Source organism: Rhineura floridana, chromosome 9, assembly GCF_030035675.1.
Source record: "Rhineura floridana isolate rRhiFlo1 chromosome 9, rRhiFlo1.hap2, whole genome shotgun sequence".
Taxonomy (NCBI): domain Eukaryota; kingdom Metazoa; phylum Chordata; class Lepidosauria; order Squamata; family Rhineuridae; genus Rhineura; species Rhineura floridana.
In genome coordinates, this window is record NC_084488.1 from 68,526,417 (window position 1) to 68,542,691 (window position 16,275).

Genomic DNA, 16,275 nt, shown 5'->3' on the forward strand with positions numbered 1-16,275 from the left:
TGGTGGTCCGATTTTTGCTCCATCGAATTTCCTTCCCGTACGGTTTCATTGCTATTTGCGATAAATACCAATTTGCTTTTTTCTGCAAAAATATCAATATTTATATCAATATTTTTAAAACATCATTTTTCATAGATTTAAAACAATATTGATATTTCCCTCAAAATATTAATATTAATATTGCTGTTTTGAGGGAAATATTGATATTAATATTAATATTTTGAGGCAATTTTTTAAAAAAATCTGCTTCAGCCGCAGATGACCACTAGAAGAAAACCCAATCCGCGAGGACAAAAAAAGTGAATGAATAGGAAATCCAGTTTCAAATTCGAATTTTGTGAAATTTGAGCACATCCCTCAATTAAAACACTGCCATAAAATCACTGGTGTTATCGTGCTAATGTTTTCTTTCTTTCTTTCTTTCTTTCTTTCTTTCTTTCTTTCTTTCTTTCTTTCTTTCTTTCTTTCTTTCTTTCTTTCTTTCTTTCATATCCTGTCCTTCCTCCAAGTTGGAGCCCAGGCAGCAAAACCCTATAGCATCAGTCTCTAGGCAGTTTACAAACATAAAATGATAAGTTAAAAAAACAATAGTATGTGATGGTAATATCATGTTTTGTTAGACAAAAAGGATACAAATGCAAACAGAAAATGTGGCTGCTCTTAAAGAATAAAATCACAGGAAATGTAAGCAGTCATATGGGAGAAAATGAAAGCATGTGTTCGAACACCACTGCCCTGGTGTCAGGAGGAAATAGCAGGTTTTGCCCCCTCTTAACAATATCCTATAGAACTCTGTGGAAGCCACTGAAAACCAAACCATGCATAATGTCAGGTGTGGGGCAGGAGGGTGTGCTGGGGGGGGGAGACTTATGCTGGACATAATAATTGATGTTCCCCACCCCAACTTAAAGCATCAGAGCACAACAAGGTGGAGTTGTGAAAGGTTAGGTTTTGTTTCCCTCCCCACCCCACCCACTCCTTTTTAGGGAAAGTAGGGATGGGAAGCCTGTGGCCCTTCATCAGCTCCCATCATCCCTGACCATTGGTGGTGTGTGCTAGCTAGATGACAGTTGGAATCCAAAATGTCTGGAGGGCCACATTTTCCCCATCCCTGATAGGCTCTCCCCTCACACTATTTATGAACTTGGAAGATGCATGAGTAAAAGCTATGCATGACTGGCTGCCTCCTCACATCTAGCTGCACCCTCTAAATGCAGTTGGGAGAATGAGGTACAATGATGAAAACTGACTTTTATTTAGACAGATTTCAATGTTCAGGTTCAAAACCCAACAGCTACCAATTTTATTCCTTCAGATATATAGTTAAATCAGTTGGAGTCTTCTGTAAAAGCAGCACTGATTCCCTCCCTCCCAGTTCGTGTTAAATGTCACACTGAATTTGCAACTAAATGAAACTGTCTGTATGGCAGAATCTTAAATGGCTAGGGACAATTTCCTTAGTGAATTCCAGTCAAAAGGGTGGTCCTAGTTACTTGAATTTCCTGGGGAACCCAAGAATCCTTCTCATTCCTTATAAAAAAGTAGACAATTAGACTTTTATCAGGCTGCACAGCAGCAAACTCATCTGTAGAAATGAGGTCAGAAGCTTCTCCATGTAACCTATTCATCATGAAGGAACTATGTCATTCTAAATTATTGCCAGGTATTGATGAACAGTAATCTGGCAAGAGTGAATGGGCAGCTGAGTGTAAAGGGCTGTTGTGACTGAGGGGCAAAATAAGACACGGACACATCAGCTTGGGTTGAACAAGGGCCACTTTATTACATTATAGCAAAAAACCCTTTTAAAGTGACCTGCAGAGGGAAACCTAGGTGCGGGAACTGTCTATAAGCAAGCATCTTGCCATACAGCTCTCAAGTGACCAGCTTACCCCTTACCCCGGCCACACCCAGTAGGTGAGTAGGGGGGCCTTCTCACATCACCACCTCCCGGGGCTGTACAACCCTCAGGTGGATGAGGTAAGTTGGCCCCAGAAGCAGCCCATATCTTGCCTTCGAGCTGTCAAAAGAGGAGAATAGGAGGGGTGGCCTGGACTTAAATAAGCCCAGGGCCCCGCCCCTCCATGCTGCACATCACACGCACGTAATCATTGCGACACGTGATGTTGCCCCCACCAAAGATGGTGGCGGCGCCCCCATCCGCCACTATGCCCCAGTCGTCAATGTTGCACGGGCGAGCGAGGCATCATTTCTAATAAAAGGAATAATGAACACTTTTGGCTCTGATAAATCACACTAGTCCATTTGACAGAATTCTGTTTGTTGACACTGTTAAATCAAGTTCTTACTTGAGTTAGTAAGCTACCTGCTGAGCTGCCAAATATCCATCAAATAGGGATTTTGAATTTCAGTTTAATGTTACTGCCATCTAGTTTGGGGACAAGTTAATTGCACTAGGATCCAGCTGTGCAGTGAGGACTTTGCTATACTGAACGTGGAACACCAGCAGCTTGATTTCATATGTTTCTCTGACACAGAGGAAAAGTTGTATGATTGTCTGTATTACTGCAAGCATTAGTCTTGCTGTGATATTCCAAAACACATCTGTTAATGTCTGACTTAATGAAAGTGGGTCAATGTTTTCTGAGTGCAGAGTTTCAGAGTGGAGAACCAAATCTTTACCTTGAAGCTGCGTCGAGATCTGGCTGTGAATCTTGGGCTGTGGCACTCGGAGAGGCAAATTCTGAAGGTCTGCGAGGTAAAATCCAGCAACTCCAGAGACTGATCATGGAAATCAAGGAAGACAGAACAGCAGATGAAGTACAGCAATTTATTCCATCCACACAGACAGATAATCTTGCAGAGTCTAAATTTACAAGTAAGCATGCTGTTTATTGCATCTTAACCTTGTGAATGCTTTGAGTAGAATTTTTCTCATCTGTGAATAGCCAGCTGTAGGCAGATTAGAAATCTGTGAAGGCTTACCCTGTGGTGTTTCTAATGTAGTTGGACTTCAGCTCCTATCATCACTAACCATTTGACCATGCTGGCTAGGCTCATGGGAACTGGAGTGCAGTGTAAGGGCACAGGATTGCAACCCTTGCTGTAGACAGCCATGTAAATATAATACTGATAATGTAATTTTGCACAAATTGTTTACAATAATACATCTGATTTGGGTAAGTTGCTTCTTATTGAAGGCCAGATATATTGCTTCCAGTTTATTTATTCTTTGTAGGGTTTTTTTTTAAGATTCTGTGAACAAATGTTATTTACAGTAATTTCTACAGTAGTTCAAACTTCAGAGTGCTTTTACAATACTGTACTTACCTTCACAGGAAGTCATTAGAGACAGATCATTAATTTAATACTATCATTTTAGAGATGGAAAGCAGGGCAGAGAAGCAGGCTCATTCAAGGTTTCCTATTGGCTGCAGGCATAGTACTCTACCTGTTAGACTTTGCTGATCATGTCTTCGAACCATTAGGCAGTGTCACATAAATTTGACAAAGAAGAAAGGAGCTGAGTGAATCAGAGCCACAGGATAACCATGAACAGCTCAGTCCAAAGGATGGTACAGTTACCTCCCATGTACACAGCAGGGCTTCTGTTCAAAACAACAGCCCTCCATACCACAAAGGAAGCCTCTTTTTCAATTCTAGGGAGTTTCAAAAAACAGTGTTATGGTAGTTTGTGTGTGTCTGAAAATGGTCAGAAGCTCCAATAGGCATGTCTAAATTAACTCTCTGGATTGTAGCCCTAGTATTCAGTAGATTAAGACTGCAGATCTAAATTCACTGATACAGTACTAAGTATACTTTCTCATATAAGATTCTCATGTATGAATTACTTCTGTATATATTTTAACTAAATATTCTTTTATCAACAGATCTTAAGAGGACTGTCAGTGAACCAAAACTTGAATTCAGTCTTGGTAAGATACAATTTTCAATTTTGCATAAAACTTAAATTTATATATCTAATTCATCTAAGTCCTACTCAGAGCAGACCCATTAAAATTAATGAACCAAAGTTAATCATGTCTATTTCCTTCAGTGGGTCTACTCTGAGTTTGACTAGCATTGAATAGCACCCTATGGGTTTTATCCAGCTAAGTCATATTCAAAATAGATCCACTGAAATCAACTGGATCTACTCTGAGCAGAATATAGTTGGATACAACCCTACATATGCATTAAAGAGCATGTCTTTCCATTTCAGAAAGCCCTGAAAAGAGAGCTGTGTGAAAAGCCATTTTATCAAGTGGCCTTGTAAATGATCTCGTAATACCCTAAACTGAAGTTGTTCAGGTTTTATCTACTGATGAACTGGCTCAAACTTAGGGCAGTAAAACTTATAGATTCTAACCTTTATAATATATGCAGGTCTATAAAAGATAGGTCTTTTACTGTTGAAGTAATTAATACGTTAATGTAAAAATTATTTATAGGGAAGATTGTAATTTCAAGGTACAACAGCTTCTTGAACATTATCTTTTGAAACTGAATGTCTCTGGGAAAATGTATCTTATTAACTGGTATATGCCATTCTTTTTATTAAGGTGCATGTAGCATAGCTGAAAATGTTCAATCAGTCAAGCATACTAATTAGCTGAATATGTCTTCATAGCATTAGATAAACACTTTTTAAAAAAATGCAACCATCCTTGCTTTATTGAACTGAATTTCAGTGCTCTCAGAAACATCAAGTTATTTCTTCTTATGAAATCTAGTAACTTTTCAAGCTTTTTAATTAGCTTCTATGAATATAAGTTTTTCTAGGAGATCGTTACTTATGCAATAATATCAGATACATCAAATGCAACATGAATATAATGGCAAGAATTAAGCCCAGAATTAAGGCAAATAAGAATATAATGTTTGTTTAGATGCCAAATGTAGCACATGCAGAAGTGAGAAATTTCTGCTGTTGATAAGCAGTAGAGTAGTCTTAATTCTGCTGTAACATGAAGCACTGTTAGGAGAAGTGATCTCTATAGTTAGGTCCACAAATCATTTATTACTGAACATCATAGTCTGGTTCACCATAATGGATTTAATGGATAAAATGTGTGGATTACAAATAAGTGTTTGTACCCCAAATTTCTTCTGTTGTTGTTATGTGCCTTCAAGTCGATTATGACTTATGGAGCCCCTATGAATCAGCGACCTCCAGGAGCATCTGTCATGAACCACCCTGTTCAGATCTTGTAAGTTCAGGTCTGTGGCTTCCTTGATGGAATCAATCCATCTCTTGTTTGGCCTTCCTCTTTTTCTACTCCCTGCTGTTTTTCCCAGCATTATTATCTTTTCTAGTGAATCATGTCTAACCTCAGTTTCATCATTTTAGCTTCTAGTGATAGTTCTGGTTTAATTTGTTCAAACACCCAGTTATTTGTCTTTTTCGCAGTCCATGGTATGCACAAAGCTCTCCTCTAGCACCACATTTCAAATTATTTTTCTCTTATCCGCCTTTTTCACTGTCCAACTTTCACATCCATACATAGAGATTGGGAATAACATGGTCTGAATGATCCTGACTTTAGTGTTCAGTGATACATCTTTACATTTGAGGGCCTTTTCTAGTTCTCTCACAGCTGCCCTCCCCAGTCCTAGCCTTCTTCTGATTTCTTGACTATTGTCTCCATTTTGGTTAATGTCTGCTGAGGTATTGATAATCCTTGACAAGTTCAATGTCCTCATTGTCAACTTTAAAGTTACATAAATCTTCTGTTGTCATTACTTTAGTCTTTTTGACGTTCAGCTGTGTAGTCCTGCTTTTGTGCTTTCCTCTTTAACTTTCATCAGCATTCGTTTCAAATCATTACTGGTTTCTGCTAAGAGTATGGTATCGTCTGCATATCTTAAATTATTGATGTTTCTCCCTCCAATTTTCACACCTCCTTCATCTTGGTCCAATCCCGCTTTCTGTATGATATGTTCTGCGTACAGATTAAACAAATAGGGTGATAAAATACACTTCTGTCTCACACCCTTTCTGATGGCGAACCAATCGGTTTCTCCTTATTCTGTCCTTACAGTAGCCTCTTGTCCAGAGTATAGGTTGCGCATCAGGACAATCAGATGCTGTGGCACCCCCATTTATTTTAAAGCATTCCATAGTTTTTCATGATCTACACAGTTAAAGGCTTTGCTGTAATCTATAAAGCACAGGGTGATTTTCTTCAGAAATTCCTTGCTCTGTTCCATTATGCAATGTATGTTTGCGATATGATCTCTGGTGCCTCTTCCCTTTCTAAATCCAGCTTGGACGTCTGGCATTTCTCGCTCCATATATGGTAAGAGCCTTTGTTGTAGAATCTTGAGCATTACTTTACTTGCATGGGATATTAAGGCAATAGTTCGATAATTACTGCATTCCCTGGGATCCCCTTTCTTTGTAAGTGGGATATATATCGAACGCTTCCAGTCTGTGCGCCATTGTTTAGTTTTCCATATTTCTTGACAAATTTGGACAGATTCAGTCTCAGTAGCTTGTAGCAACTTTATTGCCATCTATTCCTGGTGATTTGTTTTTTCTAAGTATTTTAAGAGCAGCTTTCACCTCACATTCTAAAATTTCTGGTTCTTCATCATATGGTTCCTCCATGCATGAATCTGCCATCGTTGCATCTCTTTTATAGAGTTCTTCAGTGTATTGCTTTCATCTTCCTTTTATTTCATCTTGGTCAGTCAGTGTGTTTCCCTGTTGATTATTCAATATCCCTACTCGTGGTTTAAATTTCCCTTTCATTTCTCTAATCTTTTGGAATAGGGCTCCTGTTCTTCCCATTTTGTTGTCCTTTTCTATTTCTGTACAATAACTATTGTAATAGTTTTCTTTGTCCCTACGTACTAGTCGTTGTATAGTTGCATTTAGGGTTCTGACCGTGTTTCTATCTCCTTTTGCTTTTGCTTTCCTTCTCTCTTTAACCATTTTAAGAGTTTCTTCAGTCATCCATTGAGGTCTTTCTCTCTTTTTAACTAGAGGTATTGTCTTTTTGCATTCTCCCCTGATAATGTCTCTGACTTCAGTCCATAGTTCTTCTGGTTCTGTGTCAACTAAGTTTAAAGCCTCAAACCTGTTCCTTATTTGATCTTTATATTCTTCTGGGATGTTATTTAAATTGTATTTTGGCATTATGAGTGTTTTGTTCTTCTTCTTTAGCTTTACTCTGATTTTCGATATGATCAGTTCATGATCTGTACCGCAGTCTGCTCCTGGTCTTGTTTTTGCAGAAAGTATGGAACTTCTCCATCTTCTGTTTCCAATTATATAATCAATTTGATTCCTATATTGACCATCTGGTGATGTCCACATGTACAGTAAATCATTGGCTTCACATAATTCAATAAGTCTTTCTCCTGCTTCCTTCTGTCTCCTAAGCCCCATTTCCCCACAATTCCTAGTTCTTCTCTGTTCCCTAATTTTGCATTCCAGTCCCCCATGATTATCATCATATCTTGTTTTGGTGTGTGATCAATTTCCTCTTGTACATCGGCGTAAAATCTCTCCAATTCTTCTTCTGCATTTGACATTAGAGCGTAGACTTGGATGATGGTTATGTTAATAGGTTTCCCGTTTAATCTCATTCATATCACTCGCTCAGACCTTGCGTTGTAGCTCCTAATTGCTTTTGCTACATCACTTCTCACTATTAAAGCAACCCCATTTCTTCTTGATTTCTCATTTCCTGCATAAAATATATTGTAGTTGCCCAATTGAAAATGTCCCATTCCAGTCCATTTTAATTCACTCACGCCAAGTATTGTAATGTTGATACGCTCCATTTCTTGCTTGACAATTTCTAACTTTCCCTGGTTCATGCTTCTCACATTCTATGTTCATGTTGTGTGTGTCGTACAACTCCGGACTCTCCTTTTGCATCTGTGCGCATCAGCCTCTGGGCTTCCTTTCGGCTTTGACCCAGCTGTGTCATTAGTCACAGCGCTACTCGTACTTGTCCTTTGTTCTTCCCCAGTAGCTCGGTGAGTGCCTTCCCGCTCACTGCATTCTGCTTCGAAGGCCCTCCTCCGGGTTCTGACTCATAGAGAGCCCCGGAGGGTGGTGACAAGATCTAGGGCCTTCTCAGTGGTGGCCCCCAAACTGTGGAACAGTCTCCCCGAGGAGGTACGCTTGGTGCCGACACTGCTATCCTTTCTGCGCCAAGTTAAAACCTTCCTCTTTCCCAATGCATTTTAACTTAAGCTATTGACTTTTCATTTGTTGTAATTGATTTTAGACTGTTTTATTGTTATATGTTTTTATTGTATTATATTGTGTATCTTAGTATTTTTGTTGTTCACCGCCCAGAGAGCTTCTGCTAGTCGGGCGGTATAAAAGTTTAATAAATAATAATAATAATAATAATAATAAATTCTGACCTGGGGGTCTCATCTTCCAGCACTATCTCGTGTTGCATTTTGGATACTCTGTTCATAGGGTTTTCGTGGTAAGAGGTATTCAGAGGTGGTTTACCATTGCCTTCCTCTGAGTTTGGATGCATCTTAGTCTGGTGTTTAAGCTTTGACCATTCAGCCTTGGGTGCCCCTGCTAGGAGTCTAGCCTCTTGGTCTAGACTCCTGACGGCATTGCTCTCAGCTTCTTCAACACTCTAAAAACTCCTCACCACGTTAAGGTGTGCATCCTAAATTTCTTCTACCACATACTAATTGCTTATTGATTGGCTGGTTATTACATTTTCATAACTTTGACGGCAATCCTAACCATGAGTACTCAGAATTAAATCCCACTGAATTCAAAGGTGTTGGACTATGACCTGGGAGACCAGGGTTCGAATCCTCACACAGCCATGAAGCTCACTGGGTGACCTTGGGCCAGTCACTGCCTCTCAGCCTCAGAGGGAGGCAATGGTAAACCCCCTCTGAATACCGCTTACCATGAAAACCCTATTCATAGGGTCGCCATCAGTCGAGATCGACTTGAAGGCAGTCCATTTCTATTTTACTGCCAGGTAAGTGGGGTTAGCATTGTAGTCTCACTTTCATAATTCGTTTGGTGGCTGAGTTGCTATTTGTCTGTTACCGTAAAGGGAGTGAAGTTACTTCATCATGATACCAGTGCATTTCAGGCAATGCAATTTCTTATCTTTATGCTAAGTCTGATTTCTTTCCTGTGTTTTTATCCAGAAGGAGACCCATATGGCGTTCATAAAATAATAAAGTACATCATACCTATTTCTACACTGTCTGATACAGACCTTTCTCTGGGCTAGTATTTTATCCCTTTCCATTGTCATAAGATAGCTGTTGATGTTCCCATTGTCTTTGGTCCCATCTTGCCCACTCCTGACAGTTTGGTGGACTATTGCCTGACTGTCCACACTCCCTTCTCTCAGGGCTGCAGGTCTTTACATTGCCCGAGGCCAGGGAGGGGAGGACCAGTTCCAACAGCTATGGATGTTGCCTAACCATGTGCTCCTTACTGCCTTCTCTCCACGGCTCCTGATCTTTCCGCTGCCCAAAAGAAGAGAGGGAGGAGTCAAGCATACCAGCCTTGCATTTAGTAAAATTTTCATAGCTGCATCACTGCAAAAATGAGATTCTTTTTTTTAAAAAGCACCCGTAAATGGTAGACAGTGCCTTTTCAGTATTGAGTTTCAAGATGTCAATTTTTTGTGTTTAGATTTTAAAGTTTTCTTAAAGATTATACAAAATTATAGGTTCAGTGAACCAGTTGTTGTTGTTTTAAAAAAGTTAAGCTAAGAACTAACCATCATAGCAGATCTAAGAAACATGAAAACATTCAGATATTTGGCCACCTGCTCAGTAATAAATGTATTTGTCCCCTCAAGGAAGATACTTGGAAGGGTCTCTAATGGCTGACCAGGAAATTATTGTGTGTTCCCAGTGTGTGTGTGTTATGTGCCTTCAAGTTGATTACGACTTATGCCGACCCTATGAATCGGCAACATCCAATAGCATCTGTTATCAACCACCCTGTTCAGATCTTGTAAGTTTTGTTCACGTCTGTGGCTTCCTTTATGGAATCAGTCCATCTCTTGTTTGTTCTTCCTCTTTTTCTACTCTGTTCTGGTTTTCCCAGCATTATTGTCTTTTCTAGCGAATCATGTCTTCTCATTGCCATAACTACATGATAGGCCTTTTTGACTTCTGACTAGTTACACAGATTGCATTTAAAGGGAACTCTAGTAAATTTGCCATCTAAAATATTTAAAGGTAAAGCATTAAAATGGCCAATAAAACAGCTGTTCTGTAGTTTACTTGTTAGAAAATTTAAGTATGGCATACAACTGTTAGAAGCAGACCAATGACTGTGGAGTACAGGGTTCATTAGTAATGCACATCTGTTGCATCTTCTCATCATCGTTTTGGCTTGCTCTAATTTCAATGATAACAGATAAGATGGAGAAAAACAACTGCACAATTATCCCATTAAGTCAGCCAGCACCTGAGATGCCAAAGACTTGGAAGAGACAGAGCAGCAAATTTGGAGCAAATAATGAACATGTGTTAGCAGAGTGTCTTGAATAAAGCAGACAGAGTCCAGAGAGAAAAGAAATCCTGGGTCTTGCCCAAAACATGACCGCAAGTGCACTTACTCAGAAGATAGGAAATGATACTTTATTAAAGCAGTACAGACTCAGTGGCATGGAAAGAGCCAGATACAGTCTAGGAACTCTTGCAAGGCGAAGGGTTAGCAGGAATATGTCTGGTCTAGGAGCAAGGGCCAAGGTTCATAAGTCCAAGATCAGTAACTGGCACTGCGCCCAGAGGAACACTTCTCCTTTTTTTCTCTTGCTGTGCTGCCTCTCTCTGGGAGACAATGCTAGCCCTGCCTTCACTTCTGAATCCTCTTGTTTCGTCACATCAGATTGCACCTTGCAACCCTCACTGTCCTCCGGTGGGTAAGTGGCCTCCACAGTCTGTGACAACTCCCTTCTCTCCAAGGGCAGAGGAGTGGAAGCCTTTGGGATTTCTGCTTCAAGAGCAGAGCCAAGCATGTCAGGAGGCAGGGGAGTTGTTCCATCAACCAGGCTCTGCTCCATAGCCTCATCCCCCTCTCCCTCCTCTCCCTCTAATGCCTGCCATTCCTGGTCTGAGCCAGTACAAAGAGGGGACCATGAGAACTGAACATGAACAGTGTAGAACTTGAGGAGAAATAAACAGAGGGGTTTTGTCTTTCACACAGGGCTCAGGCCTTTTTTATAGCAGAAAGACGTATAGCTAACATACATACTTCCTCAGTACTACACAGCCAGTCAGAGCATGAGTTACATTAGCAAAGATTATGTCATTCTGACTGGCTGCTAGGCAGCACCTCCATACACACCCTTTTTGGTTAATTGGCTAACTATAAACATAATTAACCCTTAGGTTACTATTTGAATGATTCCTGATGTACTTCCAACAATATATCCATGTCAGGCTACCTTATGAGCCTATCTTCCAAATTAAGGGCAGCATCAGCAATGCATTTTGGCATGCCCAGTATGGCTCTAAGAAAAAAAGGACTGGATTTCTGAGTCCTCAAAGCCATATTGAGGCTCCAAACAAAATCTGCATTCCAATTTTTTTTCTGAAGCAAATTTACCCCCTTTTGTGTATGAAAAGTAATGCTTTTGCCATATGCTGTGCTTTAATCTTTGCTAATTTAGCCTTCAGTTTTCAATTTGTAGATTCTTGAAACCAGATCACGAGATGCTTAGAAAATTGGCTTTTTCTACTCTGTGGCCATCCATGGTCCAAGAACACTTGGTCTTCCTTTTTGAAAATATCAAAACCTTTTACTTCTCATAGTTAATAGAGTTTCATTTTTGCAATAATTTACAAATGCAGCAAGCAGTTGACTAAGCCTGAAACAGGTTTGTGAGATTAAAACAGTATTATCTGCATATAATAAATTAAACATCAAACTTTACATTCAACAGGGTGCGAAAATATTGAACCCAAATTTAACGGACATTATATAAGATGGGAGCAAGGATGCATTGTTGCCCAACTCCACTGGTGAGAAAAAACATTCCTGAGAGCTGGTCATTGCTACTGCAATGCACCCGTGCTGAGGTGTTTTTGATATAAACTTTGGATCAAGAACAACAATCTCTTATGCTTGGTAGTCTGTTTCAACTTGTTCCATTATCTCACATGGGATATAAGATCAAAGACTGATTTCAAATTGATAAATGTTGGAAGACTGTTTTGCACATCCGTGACATCTTTTACAGCATTCTGCCTCCAAAACCATTCATAAGAAGTTATTTGACAATTAATTAATGTATTGTAATGCTTAAGTCACCATTAGGGTGGTGTGCATTGTGTTGTTGCCCCTTCCCATTTTTCCACCTCTTCTTATGAGGTAGGTTTGACTGAGACAGTGATTTCTTCAAGGTCACGCAGTGAGTTTCATTGCTAAAAGGAGATTTGCAACTATGACTCCGCAACCAAAACCTAATTCTTCCACCAACACCCCACGTGCCTGTGGGCACAATGTGTTGTTGTTGTTGTTACTCTTTGTTATTTATTTTATTTTTTAGTCATTTGCCACCTGAAGGTCTCCAAGTGACTTACAACAATGTTAAAAACAAAAACAAAGATACTATAAAAACAAAACAATAAACAGCAAAAAACCCCATGCAGCTACAGAAAGCATTGGCAGCATACTAATAACAGGCAACAACATCTCAGTCTGTCAACAGTCTGTCCAACCGTGACTCTAATGTAGAACACTGTTGTATCTAAGAACCTAAGAAGGGCCCTGCTGGGCCAGATCAAAGGCCTATGTCTTGTTTCCCATAGTGGCTAAACGGAAACCTCTGGAAAGCCCACTGGCACATGTGAGCGCAATAACCTGCTGCTGCTGCTGCTAATTTTCTGCATCTGGTATTTGGAGACAGCATAGGAATCATGACTAATATATATATATTACATATATATATATCCATCCCGCCCTTCCTCCCAGCAGGAGCCCAGGGCGGCAAACAAAAGCACTAAAAACACTTTAAAACAGACTTTAAAATACATTAAAACATCTTTACAAACATTTTTTTAAAAAGTTTTGAAGACATCTTAAAAAAGGGAAAAAAGGTTAAAAACATTTTTTTTTTAAAAAAGGTTTAAAAAACATTAAAAAGCAATTCTAACACAGATGCAGACTGGGTTAAGGTCTCAACTTAAAAGGCTTGTTGGAAGAGGAAGGACATGTTTTTTTCACTGATGTTCTGGAGTGATGCATTAGATAATGGGAATGTATTTTGACATGAATTTCAGACTTTTGTTTTCTGAGTAAAGGAGATAAAGTGAAGATATAAAACAAAGAGCAAGTGGGCTCAGTTTTTTGGGAGTGGAGGCATGGAGAGGTTTAGGATTTAAATTCTTTATTATGCATTAAATTATTTAAACACAGCTTTTTAAAACAAAATCGAATGGGTTCTGTTATGTGGTGTATGGCTTATTTTGCATATTTTTCAAAAGCTGTCCTAAAGTAGATTTTGACTAACCTTGACAACATTTACAGTGGAAGACCATATCACTTTGCTGATGTGCACCAAGAATGAAAATTCTATTTATTTTGGTAGTTTGTGTTTTAATGGGCTTCTGTTCCTCAAGTTATATCCATTAAAAAGAGGCCCTTGAATTCATCAGGGAGTTCTACTTGTGAAAATATTTTCATGATGCGTGTATGTGGGAGGGGGGAGGTTGTTACTTATGAAACCATTCATGCTAACCCATGTGTGTCTGTCCGGGTACTCAATGAAGCACCAGTCATAAGAACATAAGAACATAAGAAGAGCCTGCTGGATCAGGCCAGTGGCCCATCTAGTCCAGCATCCTGTTCTCACAGTGGCCAACCAGGTGCCTGGGGGAAGCCCGCAAGCAGGACCCGAGTGCAAGTCTGGGTTAGAGGGGCAGGGCAAGAGGTCAATATCATCCATAAAAATTCCATCTTCCTTGCCAGGAGACCGATCCGCACTGTGTCTGGGAAACTGTTTGTGGTGTTGAGCCACAGAGACAGAATGGGGATGTTGTTAGTGTACCACTCACCTCACTGCTCTACCACCTCCCTGAGCAAGCTGGCAGAGATAGTCTTTGACGTGCTGCTGGAAAACCCCTGCTTGCATGATAGTGTTGGGGTACTTCAGTATCCATGATGAAACTCCCTCATATGGTCCAGCATGGGACTTCATGGCCTCTCTAACAACCATGAGGATGTCTCTGTGCATCACTGGTCTGACACCTGTAGCTGGATGTATCCTCGACCTGGTCTTTGACACAGCACGGATTGGTAATACTCCATTGATTGGGGGGCTCATTGTGAGTCCATTGTCATGGACAGATTGTTCCCTGGTGAGGTTTGAGCTGAATGCAGTGACCTCATGCTACAGGGGTGGGGAACCTCAGAGATGTATACTCAGGTGGCCTCAGTGGCTAGGAATGCCTATTTCCAGCTCTGGCTGGTTCACCAGCTATGGCTCATTTTGGACAGAGATGACCAAATTTCTGACTTGTGTTGGAGATAACTTTCTCCTACAGAAAGTGGAGGAAGCAGCCAGAGGATCAGCTATCCCGGACTTGATTCTAACCAATAGAGATGATTTGGTGGATGAAGTGGCAGTTACAGGAACTCTGGGGGAAAGTGACCACACCATACTTGAATTCTTGATTTTAACAGAAGCAAAAGCTGAGAGTAGCCATACACGCACCCTGGACTTCAGGAAAGCTGATTTTAATGAACTCAGAACAATTGTAAGTATGGTTCCATGGCAAGCGACCCTAATGAGAAAAGGAATCCAAGATGGGTGGGAGTTTCTAAAAAAGGAAATTCTAAAAGCATAATGGCAAGCAATTCCAACAAGGAACAAAGGGGGAAAACAGCAGAAGAAGCCAAGGTGGCTTCACAAAAAGCTTAGAGAGGACCTGAAAACAAAAAAAGGACACATACAGGAAGTGGACAGACAGCCAGGCCACAAAGGAAGAGTACAGGCAGGTATCACAGGATTGTAGGGATGGCGTCGGGAGTGCTAAAGCTGAGAATGAGCTAAGGTAGTGAGAGATGCTAAAAGTAACAAAAAAGTTTTCTTCAGTTACGTCCATAGTAAAAGACAGAGAAAAGAAATGGTGGCACAGCTACTCAATGAGGATGGTAAAATGACAATAAATGACAAACAAAAGGCAGAAGTGCTCAATTCCTACTTTGGCTCAGTCTTCTCCCAAAACAGAGTCTATGACCCCCCCAGGAAACATGAAGTAGAAGGGGCAGGATTAGAGCTTGAGATTGATAAATGGTCAAGGAATACCTAATCACTTTGAACGAGTTCAAATCGGCAGGGCCCGATAAACTGCATCCTAGAGTATTGAAGGAACTGGCTGCAGAACTCTCAGAACCGCTCTCTATTATCTTTGCGAAATCATGGAGGAGTGGTGAAGTGTTGGATGACTGGAGGAGGGCTAATGTCCCTATCTTCAAAAAGGGCAAAAAGGAGGAAGCGGGGAACTACAGACAGTCAGCCTAACATCAATCCCTGGAAAAAACTCTGGAGCAGATTATAAAGCAGTCAAACCTTAAAAACAATGCAGTGATTACTAGGAGCCAACATGGATTTATGAAGAACAAATCCTGCCAAACTAATCTCATCTCATTTTTTGATTGGGTAACCTCCCTTGTAGACTGTGGAAATGCTGTGGACATAATATATCTCGACTTCAGCAAAGCTTTTGACAAAATGCCCCATGATATTCTGATTAGCAAGCTAGCTAAATGTGGGCTGGATGGAACAACTATCAGGTGGATCCACAGTTGGCTCCAGAATCGTATTCAAAGAGTGCTTATGAATGGTTCCTTCTCAAACTGGGCAGAAGTAACGAGTGGGGTACCACAGGGCTCGGTCCTGGGCCCAGTGCTCTTCAACATTTTTATTAACGACTTGGATGAGGAGGTACAGAGCACGCGTATCAAATTTGCAGATGATATAAATGTAATACAGTGTAATACAGCTAATACCGTGGAAGACAGAAACAAAATTCAAAGGGACCTTGATAGGCTGGAGCATTGGGCTGAAAACAACAGAATGCAATTCAACAGGGATAAATGCAAAGTTCTACACTTAGGAAAAAGAAACCAAATGCACAGTTATAAGATGGGGGATACTTGGCTCAGCCATAAGACATGTGAGAAGGATCTTGGAATTGTCATTGATCACAAGCTGAATATGAGCCAACAGTGTGATGTGGCTGCAAAAAAGTCAAATGCTATATTAGGCTGCATTAACAGAAGTATAGCTTCCAAATTGCATGAAGTATTCCCCTCTGTTCAGCACTGGTTAGGCGTCATCT

General features: G+C 40.3%; 1 protein-coding gene across 12 annotated transcripts in view; it reads left to right on the forward strand.

The window, feature by feature from the left end:
• Positions 1–16,275, forward strand: part of INPP4B (inositol polyphosphate-4-phosphatase type II B) — a 444,727-nt gene that overhangs the window by 209,756 nt on the left and 218,696 nt on the right. For all 12 annotated transcript variants that reach the window (XR_009757936.1, XM_061584849.1, XM_061584844.1 and 9 more), the window contains 2 exons: positions 2,615–2,839; positions 3,852–3,896. Coding sequence is in view for 11 of the 12 variants with exons in the window: in XM_061584849.1 (XP_061440833.1) it covers positions 2,615–2,839; positions 3,852–3,896 (270 nt within the window). In the remaining variant the exon portion in view is untranslated. The remainder of the gene's footprint in view (positions 1–2,614; positions 2,840–3,851; positions 3,897–16,275) is intronic.